At 39.6% G+C, this 13,398-nt stretch overlaps 1 protein-coding gene across 1 annotated transcript; it reads right to left on the bottom strand.

Annotated features, from left to right (window-relative positions):
* Window positions 1-3,569: 3,569 nt before the first annotated feature.
* LOC147311003 (olfactory receptor 6N2-like) lies at window positions 3,570-4,529 on the bottom strand. The gene has a single exon (XM_086267816.1). The coding sequence runs from the start codon at window positions 4,527-4,529 to the stop codon at window positions 3,570-3,572; it is 960 nt and encodes a 319-aa protein (XP_086123942.1).
* Window positions 4,530-13,398: the final 8,869 nt, after the last annotated feature.

Here is a 13,398-nt window from a genome sequence, read left to right as displayed (position 1 = left end):
TAAAGAGTGAGGTGCTGATCCCCAGGAGATCCAGTTAGTGAATGACTTCCTGGAGAATGATTATGTTGAATGATGAATTGAAGGCAAAAAAATACTGAATACAATTCTAACAAGCTTGAAAGTCAATATGTGTTCAACACAGCTTGAACTCTTTTGAGCAATTTTTACTGAATTTCTTTAAATAGTCTTCAGGAATAGTTCTCCAGGCTTCTTGAAGGGCATCCTAAACCAGTAAGATTGAGGTCCTGGTGCTGTGGACATCAGTCCATGACTGACAGTGTTAAGCAGTGTTGTTGTTTTTTTCGTTGTTGTTGTTTTTTAAATCCAGGTTATTGAAAGCCATTGCTAATTAGATATTTTCTAAATTATATAACATGGTGGATCAAACTCTGACATAACTTATGAAAGTGACCAACATTATTAGAGACAAGGAAACAGAAGCAGGGCTACAGAGTCAGAATACAAACAGACTAAAGAAGTCTCTCCATAAACAACCACTGCCCAGTATTTACATCATAAGTGCCAGAATGCTCAGAAATCAAACAAATAAGTTGGAATTTGTTTGATTCCAACTCATCCCCAGCAGATCCAGTTTGGAAGTCGAGGTATACCATCAGCTCGACTTCCTTCTTTTCTTGTGGCGTTCGTGTCGCATATATATGATGTCAGGGGACATTTGGCGACATCGCTTTTATGACCCCACTCGGTGGTACTCCATTTAAATTTAAACAAGCTGAGTCAAGTTGAGTTGCCTTGAGCTGATCCGAGTACTGTATGTACTGATTGAAAAGGGGTATTACTGTGATCTCTTTACACAAGAAAACATAGAGAACTACACAACCACTCTCCTGTTTTATATAAAGAACTGTCTGAATAGTGTCACTATTGATATTCTCCTGATAGAAGATTCACCATGGGCGTCTGTACCATGGGCTTGCTTACAAATCCAGGTCTTATGGAAATGTGGAAATTCTTAAAGGGAGATAGTATGTTAATTGTGTAGTATACCCTGAAGAACCTGGAGAGGTTAATTCTCAAACATCTCACAACTCTGGTGAGTAAACTGCTGGATCCCCTGCTGGTCGCTTACTATCCTAGTATTGGGGTGAATGATGCAGTCATGTACCTCCTGCACAGATCACTGTCACACCTGGAGAGTACTGGAAGCACTGTGAGAGTCATGTTTTTGTTTCTCCCTTCCTAACTGCCACCTCCAGAAATTCTCTGATGATACAGTCATTGATGGATGTCTGGACACATGGACTGTTTTGGCTAAAAATTTTAAAGGTAAGTACATTTTTCTTCAGTATAAACATCTCAGAGTCTTTACTGAACATGATTATGTCATTTGATACCAGAAAATAGCTGTAATAAATCCATAATATTTTTTTAAAAACATGCTCAACCAAACGGTTGATTTGTCAATTGATGGTAAGAGTAGCAAAACTTAGCTAATGTTTAGAACTGTTGTTTTAACATATGAAATTGACTATTTACTATTGAATATAAATAATTTAATGATCTATACATGTAAATATGACATGTTTAAATTTGGATTTGCATTGGCACTGTTCGACCAAATCGCACAGGTGGAGCCACTTTGATGACAGACAAAGAGCTGATGAAGAGAGGGCGTGGAGCTTTTGACTACAGGTCTGCTGAAGGTGTGATCGCAGTTAAATGGTTTGACAACAAATGTGTGAACCTGCTAAGTAATGCTTCTGGGATCATGCCACTTTCAACTGTCAAACGCTGGAGCAAAGAGTCCAAGGCGAAAGTTATGATCCCATGCCCATCACTCATCCCTGCATACAATGAGCATATGGGAGTGATAGATCTCTCTGACATGCTGGTACACCTGTACAAGACCCCAGCCAAGTCTACAAGATGGTACCTGCCACTCTTTGGTTACATGCTTGATCTGTCCATTGCAAATTCCTGGCTGGTCTACAAGAGGGAATGTGGACAACTAAACCAGAAACCAATCACACTCAAAAGATTCTGCCTGGCAGTTGCGCATAGCTTGAAACAAGTCAACAAGCCAGCATCCAAAGTTGGCCGACCATCATCCAGCTCTTCACCACCACCAAAGAAACCACAGCCAGATGTGCGATATGACTGCTTTGGGCATTGGCCACTTCACTGTGACAAGCGAGGCCGATGCAATTACTGTCCAAAGGGCGTCTCAAGATGGAAATGCCAAAAATCCAATGTTTTCTTGTGCTTGAATGCCAGTCAGGAATGCTTTGCAGTGTACCACCAGAAGATCTAATCATCAAGGGGTATTGGTGAAGTTGCATGAACGGCAAAAGAAAAGAGCCAGAACTGTTTCAGTGTGTTCTCAAATTTTTCAGTGCAAAATGGCAATGGTATATAATATACCACCAGAATTTTCTGGAAGATAAAATAAAAAATGTTAGTGCTGTTCCAACACTACAGTGAAAAGTTTATGTTAACAACAGGTCAAAAGTGAATTTGTATGTTTATGAATTTTCGGTAATTGCAGATCAAGTTTTTGATCAAATTTACAATATTTTTGTGTTTTATACATTTTGTGGTTTGTTATTATAACGCCCACTGTTGAAATGGAATCCAACAATGTTTGATGTTTTACTACCACAATAAAGTGGGTCAAACACAAAATTGGGTAGTTATTGTTTTGCAAAATGAGTATAACCTTTACTTTTTTCTACTAGTTATGTCTGTAGAACTTTATGTAGTTGTACCATAGAGAGACATCTCAACCGTTTGGTAGAGGGTAATATTTAAAAAACTATAAGGTGTGTATAATTTTTTTTTTTAATTGTGATCATTATTGACCTAAAGGAATAGAAAATATGAACAAATAATTTTTTCATTGTATTTTTCTTGGTGAGGCAGTCAAAGGGTTAAAAAAAATTATTATTATTTTTTTTTTAAGTATTGTAAACTTCATGTAGCTGATGGAGGTGACTTTGCAATTGGTCATGTGGTCAGCCGTCGACCATCACAAGCCACAACGTGAGCGTGTGTCAGTGACTGTCTATCCTTTCTCTACAAATACCTACCACATTACATGAAGAGATACACCAAATGGATAGATGGACAAATTAAAGGCTTCAAAATGTTCTGATGATAGGATCAACAGAAAAATCAAATTTTTTACCCAGAGAAGTGTAAATTTTAATTAGCTTATTTAGCTGCATAAATATATATAACTGAGAAAATAGAAGACACTGTGATGAATATTCACATGTTTGTCAGCGTCAAAGAGAGACTACTAATTGATTCATTCTGCTAAATTATTTTTATGTGAATATACAATAGTAAATAATAATCTATGACAATATAGAAGGGAAAATGTGAAATGCAGGCATATAAGCTGTTTAGAATTTAAACATTACCAGAAACAGTTTAAGAAATTGTTTGTCTTTGTTTTATGACCATTATGTTGTCATCAATAGAAGAACAGAAATCAAAATTAACATAAATGTCATGACATTTCTATAAATTTGATCTCTTTTCCTCTGTCTAGTATGTAAAATCGGAGAAAAGGTACTCCATTATCTAGTTTGCATTACAATTTCAAATTATATGCCATACATTTGATAATAGGGCAGTAATACCAGTGTTATTAAACTTGACAACAATATTTTGATATGTTTGAAAATTTCATTCATTTTGAGTCCATATATGATTGGATTTAAAAGAGGATGGAATAAAATTGACTGAAACGTCAATGTCAAACGAAGAGTTTTGGATAGATCAGAATCCAGTCGAACTATAATTATATCAAAGAAAATAAAACAGGAAAAGTTGGTTAACACCAGCAGGTGGGGTAAACATGTCTTTACAGCTTTTTTCCTCACTTCTCTACAACAATGGTAAGATATTCTAAGAATCCTGATGTATGTAAAAAGTATGAAAAGCAAAGGTAGAAGGGCAATGTTTATCAACATGACCATACTATATATAGATATTGCGACCGAGGGCACACACTGAAGCTTGTAAACTGAAGTGTTACAAAAAATTCCTGTCAGGGTAAAGCTACAGAGTTTGACATTCGAATACAACACACCCAGCACTGAGGTTTCAAAAGCAGGTATAAGCCAAGCTAAAATCAGACATACATATATAGTTATTCTATTCATAATAACTGGATATTGCAGGGGTTTACATATAGACACATACCTGTCATATGCCATTGCTGCCAACAGTAAAAATTCTGAACCAACCGAGGTGCAATATGATAAACCTTGGAAAAGACAGAGTGGATATGATATCATCTGTTTTTCAGACAAAACATCAGATAAGAGCTTTGGATAGATAATCATGCTGTAAAGAACAGAGTTGATTAACAAAGCTGCAATAAAAATGTACATTGGCTCGTGAAGGTTTTCGTGAGTCCAGATAAGGAAAACTATAGTGGAATTAAAGCAGAGTATCAGAATATAAAGTGTAAATATGATCACAAAATAGAGATACCTGTATTTGTGCAATTCTGCAAACCCACCTAGAGTTAACAATGTTACATTTAATTCAACATCCATTCAATGAGAAAAAATGTTATTTACTATACAACTAGATGACATAAATGGTATTCATTAAAAATCAAATGAAAAGACAAGTCTTAATGTATTGTAGTAATGCTTTTCCAGCACCGAACTAAGAAGTAATTGGCTCTGTGGCTTTGTTTTATCAGACAATTTCCCATTCTCAATGGGACTCATTAAGTTCTTCAAGAACATGTAAACAATTTCACCAAACTTTATCAGTTGATATTTTTGTCTGTATGATCTGTCATCATACATCATACCAAGGTTATTATTGTTAACAAAAACTAACGTAATAATGAAAACTAGAAGTGAAAAAACATTTTCGTTAACGGAAATAAAAGTAAAAACAAAAAAAGGAAAACTAACTAAAACTGTAATGAGTGTTCACAAAACTAACTAAAAGTAACTGAATTTATAGCAAAAGTGTGTTTAGTTTTCATTGATGTGTGCGTGTCATACAATAGTCAAGGGTGAAAATGAAGTTTAGTTTCCAGATTTTTTCCTTGCTGTCTAATTATGCCAGCAGGTGGCAGTACGTTACTCTAGTCGTCTGTGTTGCTGCTCCGTCCACGCGCAGAATCATGTCAGGAAAAGTCGGGAGAAAGCGCCAGAGTCCAATTTGGGATTACTTTGAATATGACTGTGTTTTGGATAAAGCAAGTGTCTTGTAGTGGAAAGAGACAAATCATGATATCAGATTATAATATATGATATCAGATTGTGAACCACAGTGCAATGTGGAAAGAAAACAATAATTAATGCATTTTAGGAGAATTATATTTCTTACATTTTTTACTGTGGAGAGGGGAACACTTGAAAAAGTTAGCAGAAAGGTGTGGGCTTTTGGTGTGGGCTTTTGCCACAAAAAAGCAAAGCAACAATCCACTCAACTTTGTCACAGATGTCTGAAGTTACAAAGAACCGTGGTTATCTTTGAGATTTCCATTTCATGTTATTCCCTTCTGACTGCTAGTGGCATTGAACAATGTGAAAGACTCATAACAGCAACTTATCTGTCAGACAGTGGCGTGGGCCCTGTGGTCACATGAACCTGGCAGAACATATAGAAGTTGTTGTCTGGGATGCTGCTGCACAGATTTTCTCCAGTGGAAAAACTGTTATTGTTGCATGACCACACCACAATAGTGACAGATAACAACTGAAAGGGAAGGTGTACCTGGAACTTCTTACATGGGCTTTATTGTGTCAACAGCTCAGTGGGAATTTCACTCTCTGGACAAAGCCTTTTCCCTGTTCTTCACATTACAAAAAACTAAGAGCCGCTCTTTGCATCTGAGTCTAAAAGACTCAGTGCAGTCAAATTCCGTCCAGCAACAAAACTTGCAAACCACAAAAATCTTTGATAACTTTCTCAAAAATTTGATATAGTATAACAATTACCAGTGATCAACTAACTGAATTGATTTGTTAGACTTACTAAGACATATTTTGAAAAACTAAATTCTGAAACTAATATTGCAATGCCCTGGCGTAGCGATCCCCAGCTTCCAAGAATAGCAACTGGGATATGTAACGTCACTTCTCTGGTGGGGAAGGAGCCTGAATTAGTGCATAAGACTGAGAGATACTGATCAGATATAGTTGAGCTCACCTCAATGCATGGCTTGGGCTCTGGAACCATTCTCCTGGAGAGGAGCTGGACTCTGTCTCAGTCTGGAGTTGCCCTCAGTGAGAGGTGGCGGGTTTCAGAGATGGCACGATACCACTTTTTTTTATGTCCAATACTGATATCATAATTTTGGATATCAGCCGATACTGATATGAATACGATGCAGTGTATTTTATAATCAATAAAACGTTTTAGGTTTTTTTTTATATCTTGCTGCATTTTGTGAAAGTTCATACTCAAGTTTTAAAAAGCAAAACACTAAAGCTATTAAAAAATACACTGCACCCAAAATATTTCTTTATTCAGCAATACTGATCAGTCTAATAAACTTAAACCTACACCATCCGCTCTAATCTGGTATTTTAAAGAGTACTTAGCAGAAATATTAAACACCCAGCAAAAGCCACCCCCACCCTCCGCCTCATAATGCTTATTATCGTGCGATTGTGGCTCAAGATTTAGGAGTTCGTCTTGTAATCGGAAGGTTGCCAGTTCGAGCCCTGGCTTGAACAGTCTTGGTCGTTGTGTCCTTGGGCAAGACACTTCACCCGTTGCCTACGGGTGGTGGTCAGAGGGCCCGGTGGCGCCAGTGTCCGGCAGCCTCTCAATCTTATATAAACAAAAGTGTCCAACACAATCTGAGTGCTTGTGGGCAAGAGTTTGTGTGCAAGTGGGTCGGGGGATTCAGTGAAAGGGCAATGGTAGAGCTCCAGCGAAGCCCCCATGATCCTCTCTGCTGCTTTCTTTCTCTAGAAGGTTTTGATCATGGGGGTTGAAGTTCTTGCTCTCCTCAGTTTGTGGAGAAAGTAGAGTCGCTGCTGGGCGTTACTAACCAGTGATGCTGTGTTTTTTGGCTAGGAGAGATCTTTTGAGATGTGCACACCTAGGAACTTTGTGCCGCTAACCCTCTCCACAGCAGCACCATTCATGGTTAGTGGGGTGTGCAAGGTGTGAGTTTTAGTTGTGTCACTTGCAAATTTGATGAATAGGTTGGAGCTGTGTGATGGTGTGCAGTCATGGGTCACCAGAGTGAAAACAAGGGTCTCAACACACGTGTTCAGCATTCTAGTGCATGAGGTGTTGCTGTCGACCTGTACTGTCTCCTGTCTTCCTGTCAGAAAATTTAGTAGCCAGTTAAAGAGTGAGGTGCTGATCCCCAGCAGATCCAGTTAGTGAATGACTTGCTGGAGAATGATTATGTTGAATGATGAATTGAAGGCAAAAAAATACTGAATACAATTCTAACAAGCTTGAAAGTCAATATGTGTTCAACACAGCTTGAACTCTTTTGAGCAATTTTTACTGAATTTCTTTAAATAGTCTTCAGGAATAGTTCTCCAGGCTTCTTGAAGGGCATCCTAAACCAGTAAGATTGAGGTCCTGGTGCTGTGGACATCAGTCCATGACTGACAGTGTTAAGCAGTGTTGTTGTTTTTTTCGTTGTTGTTGTTTTTTAAATCCAGGTTATTGAAAGCCACTGCTAATTAGATATTTTCTAAATTATATAACATGGTGGATCAAACTCTGACATAACTTATGAAAGTGACCAACATTATTAGAGACAAGGAAACAGAAGCAGGGCTACAGAGTCAGAATACAAACAGACTAAAGAAGTCTCTCCATAAACAACCACTGCCCAGTATTTACATCATAAGTGCCAGAATGCTCAGAAATCAAACAAATAAGTTGGAATTTGTTTGATTCCAACTCATCCCCAGCAGATCCAGTTTGGAAGTCGAGGTATACCATCAGCTCGACTTCCTTCTTTTCTTGTGGCGTTCGTGTCGCATATATATGATGTCAGGGGACATTTGGCGACATCGCTTTTATGACCCCACTCGGTGGTACTCAATTTAAATTTAAACAAGCTGAGTCAAGTTGAGTTGCCTTGAGCTGATCCGAGTACTGTATGTACTGATTGAAAAGGGGTATTACTGTGATCTCTTTACACAAGAAAACATAGAGAACTACACAACCACTCTCCTGTTTTATATAAAGAACTGTCTGAATAGTGTCACTATTGATATTCTCCTGATAGAAGATTCACCATGGGCGTCTGTACCATGGGCTTGCTTACAAATCCAGGTCTTATGGAAATGTGGAAATTCTTAAAGGGAGATAGTATGTTAATCGTGTAGTATACCCTGAAGAACCTGGAGAGGTTAATTCTCAAACATCTCACAACTCTGGTGAGTAAACTGCTGGATCCCCTGCTGGTCGCTTACTATCCTAGTATTGGGGTGAATGATGCAGTCATGTACCTCCTGCACAGATCACTGTCACACCTGGAGAGTACTGGAAGCACTGTGAGAGTCATGTTTTTGTTTCTCCCTTCCTAACTGCCACCTCCAGAAATTCTCTGATGATACAGTCATTGATGGATGTCTGAGGGGAACGATCTAGAGTATAGGAAGATCATCACCGACTTCATCATCTGGTGTAAACTCAACCAACCACCATCCATCGCACCAGTGAACATCCATAGTTTGGATATTGATGTGGTCGACACATACAAATTCCTGGGTGTTCACCTTAACAAGTTCCATCTGCTGGGCAAGCTGAGGTATTTTGGGTTATGCAGGACATTGCTGAGGACCGTTTATGACACTTTGAAGGCTTCTGCTACCTTTTATTTTGTTATCTGCCCTGGAGGTGGTAGCACAGAGAGGGACAGGAAACAGACTGATAGACTGGTAAAGAGCGCCACCTCTGTCCTGACCACTCCCATAGATCTCATAGAGGAGGTGGGTGAAAGGAGAAGCCAAGCTTTGCCCATTGTGCACACTCAGCCCATGCATGAGACTGTGGAGGCCCAGAGCACCTCCTTTATCAGTAGGCTGTTACGGACACAGAAAAATATAAAGAGATAAGGAGAATCTTGGAGTATTTTATTGTATAAAGTAACCATCTGTACATAGTATAGTACTTGGTCTTTTTTATGTTTCTTATTCTTTTTTTCTATTATATTGTTTTCTAGTATATCTGTAATTCAGGGAACATTATGTTGCACATTATCAGGGAATACAGTTTCCATTAAAGGGTGTACAGTTGTCCCTCACTATAACGTGGGACAACTGTTTTTGCAGTGTAATTATCCTCTGCACAGCTTTCCTGTTCTCAGTAGTGGCCCCTTTGTACCAAACACCCAGGGAGTAGGAGACCACGCACTCTGCTGAGGGGTGGTAGAAGGCCAGCAGCAGCTTCTGGTTCAGGTTATTCTTCCTCTGGTCCTGGCAGAATAGGACCAGAGGCATTGAGGCATTTGGGATGTTTTGATGGAGCCAGGATGGAGCCAGGATCCAGGATTCAGTTACAATCAGTAAACGACACTCATAGACAAATCTGTTATAGTAGGTTGTGATTGTAGCTCCTCCATTTTCTTTGTGAAGGATCTTGCATTGGTCAGGAAGATGAATAGATACATAACATGCAGGGGCCTGTCCGTCAATGATGGTCCTTCTCCTTGCTCCTCTTCTTTCTTGGGTTTCTGCTCCCTGAGGTATTCAATAAGCAGCTGTGAGTTGTGGACATTAAATCAGGAGAAGGAGCTTTCTTGTCTTGATGTTAGTGGCTTCTAGTTCCTTTTTTGGCTAGCTTATTATCCCAGCAGGGTATTTGATCACCAGCAGACAGTGTTGGGAAGGTTACTTTAAAAATGTATTCCACTACAAATTACAGAATACATGGCCCAAAATGTATTTTGTAACGTATTCCGTTACGTTACTCAACGAGAGTAACGTATTCTGAATACTTTGGATTACTTAATATATTATCATGCTTTTTACAACTACACGAATGTACTATTGCTGTGTGATTTATTACTAATACTGAAGGTTACTCGCCATATCAATACCAACTAGATTTTCAAATCTCAATATAAAATGAGTAAAATTAGGTAAGGCTGCACTTTTTGCAGCAATCTAGTATATAAAACTATTCCGCGCATATATAAAACAGGTCAGCAGCTCCAAACCGTAGTAAAGGGACCTCTGGCTAATATGTCGGGTTCCATGTCGGGGTCATAGCCAAAAACCTTTTGGTGGCAGTGGTTATTATTATATTCACATCTCCATCTCCCGTTTCTGGTCGGTGACAACTCGTACTTTTCGACTCTCCTTATTCTCCCTCCCTCGCTCACAGAAACATAACAGGTATGGCAGTCCATTCTCCGTGCAGCATGGACTACACTGCCCATGAGACTACCTTCTTTAGGGCTATGTCTGCAACACTCTGCCTATTGCCTTCGTATTAAATTATTTTGAATAATAATTTTAAAAAATATTTCTTCAAGTCATTAGGCGGCCGCAAGTACAGGTGACATGGGGCGCGAGATTCAGAGGCATTAGAGCCTCTTAATGCGTGCTTTCTTTGGGTTTCCACTGGCGTGGAATTACCAAAAATAGAGAGGGCATAGCCTAATATATGAAACAGGGAACGACCGCCGTGTAATCCATTTATTTCAATAAGGTAACTGTATTCTGAATACCACCTTTTTAAACGGTAACTGTAATGGAATACAGTTACTCATATTTTGTATCTTAAATACGTAACGCCGGTACAATTATTCCATTACTCCCCAACACTGCCGGCAGGGTGCAGGTGTTGATTGGCCAGATGTTGTTCTTCCCATTCAACTGACTATTCAGAACTTGCTCTAGCTTGAAGTTGGCCTTTAGTGTTGTTTGCCACATCCCCACTGAATTGAAGGCTCTTAGCATTCTATGTATTCCACGATCCACGAGTAGGTCATTGTGTCAACGGCTTTCATTTTCATTTTTCTCCTTGTGTGATTAAGTCTTACCTGTAGGCCATTCTGTGGATACAGTGATGTTAAGGATCTCTGCCTGTAAAATCTCCTCAAACACATGCATAGCAAAGTAGAATATTACCAAGCTCTCAGAGCTTCGCGATTAATAATCAATACTCTTTTGATGTATTTGTTTCGCAACTACTTTCTTCTCCTTTCCCCGTTTGCCACTGATGAACTGATAACACTATCGGAGTTATTACTGTACAACTGTGACATTTAAGAAATCAAAATATTCATATTTTCATTCATTCTTGTGTGTGTGTGTGTGTGTGTGTGTGTGTGTGTGTGTGTGTGTGTGTGTGTGTGTGTGTGTGTGTGTGTGTGTGTGTGTGTACATGCGCACTCGCCTTAGGAGAATGAAAAAAGTTACTTCAAACTGTATGATGCAATTTACTTATAATACTTACTTACTCATAATAATATTATTTACTTCATAATATCAACATGCCCCCTTAAGGCGACTTCATGACTTTAACATTTGGCTACACAAAGCTGCCCCCTGGTGATGTAAGCATACCTTAATGAGTCATTAATGACCTATACTGTGCCTTTGCATCTATCTCACTTGCACTGTGGAAAACAACAGGCCAGGCCTCAGAGGAGTGGCCTGACTACAGCCAGTCTTTAAACCTCTAATTATGACCCAGTGGCAACAGTGAGCTCATGGGATGTTCTCCCATTTACCTCTGTAATTACAGGGATCCAGTGGTATTGATCTAATGTGTTATTTTATAACAACCATTCAGTACACCTTTGGGTTTTTATAACAGAGAATTTGTGGTGGTCAACAGGTCATTATGTCTTTTGCCTCTAGAGAGCAATTAAAATGCAGCTTGGTATTAACTCTCACAAATACAAGCTCTTCAACAACAACAATAAACGTACTGTTTATAATAGTAGTTTTCTCTTTCATAAAACAAGTAATGATGCAAATGCACCAAAAGTTTAAGGAGTCAAGTAAATGTTTCTGATTTTCAGAAGAGAGTGAATCTTATATTTTAAATGTAGACTTTCCACAGGTCTACAGCCAACATCTCTTTCAGAATTAATAAATCATTCTTCTTACAGGTTGTGTATAAATTACATTCAGCGTTTCATGTTTTTTATGACTTTCAGTCTCATGAACCTTGCAGTTCCTTTCTAGAGGGCTGGTGCTGGTAGGGTAACCTCATACTAAAGATCAGTAAAACTGAAAAATATTATGTTAACTTAACCAGAAAGTATCAGGGGAGAAGATGTGAGTTTTGTCACATCATTATGATAGTCAAAAAAGTCTGAACGAGTCTTGACCACTTCATGTATGCCCAAAGAGATTTTAAAATGTGAATCAGGATCCAGTATTCTCAGGAAATTGCAGTAATTTCACTGTAGTTTTATCGTAAATAAACACATGTGGTTTATACTGTATAGTAAAATTATTATTTTGCTGGACTCCCTTAAAACAGCCATGTATTATGGTGAGCTGTGTGACAGGCAGGGGTTGGACCCAAACGCAAGTCTCGGACACAAAAACGTAACTGAAAGCGACAGCTTTATTGTTGAAAAAACAAACTAAAACAAAAAGAGGTGAACACTAAGGACACTAACAAAAGATACTAGAACTAACAACTGGACGTGACATAACATGACATAACATGACATGGCATGACATGCCGGGAGAACACACAACTAACAGAAGAAAACACAGAGTCTTCACACACTCCCGTTCTCTGTTACCTGGTGGGGGGGGGGGGGGTTTGCTGTCCGATTGAGTCTGGAATGTGGGGCTTCCCTGCTGCTGCGGAGTCGGGGAGGTCTGCTTCTCTCCACCCCAGGGAAGAGGGTAACACCACCTGAGTCTGGGTGCAGTTTCCCCCTCTAGGGGCAAGGGTACCTAGACCTGGGGTATAAAGTACGCTTGGGGAGTGTGATTGTGTGTACAGTGTCTATTTATGCCTGTCTCCACGTTGGGTGAGTGCTGAGTAATTGCATATGAGAGCATGAGGGTGGGAATGGATGGTTGTATCTGTGTGTGCCTGTTTGTCTGTGTCTAAATGTCAGGTTGGGTATCAGACGCCAGCTCTCTAGGGACATCTCAGGCCCTCCATGGTATGGAGGCCTATCTCCCTCCACCACTCCCCCTGCCAGTGGCAGACACCCTCAGTCATCGGTGCATTGGTGGTTCTTTGTGTCTGGGGATGGGGGTCCAGGTACGCACTGGCTCACTCCTGGTGGCTGCTTGTCAGGGCCTGGAGCCTGGGGCTTGTTCGGGCCCCTTCGGGGGGTGGGATGCCCTCGGCAGAAAATACAGCTAACAGGGAGAATGCAACAATGAACAGAGGGAGACCGAAGACTTAAATACACATGCAGGATAACAAAGGGATGGGAGACAGGCAGGAACACAGTTGGGACTAATCAGACCAGAAAACATAGGGAAGAAGTTA

The sequence above is a fragment of the Aulonocara sp. 'chitande type north' Nkhata Bay genome, linkage group LG16, assembly GCF_057382095.1.
Source record: "Aulonocara sp. 'chitande type north' Nkhata Bay isolate Kocher_YH1m ecotype deep benthic linkage group LG16, A_spYH_male_GT1.1, whole genome shotgun sequence".
In the NCBI taxonomy this organism is placed as follows: domain Eukaryota; kingdom Metazoa; phylum Chordata; class Actinopteri; order Cichliformes; family Cichlidae; genus Aulonocara; species Aulonocara sp. 'chitande type north' Nkhata Bay.
The sequence above is the reverse complement of the archived record's forward strand: the minus strand, read 5'-3'. Positions and strand labels throughout refer to the sequence as shown.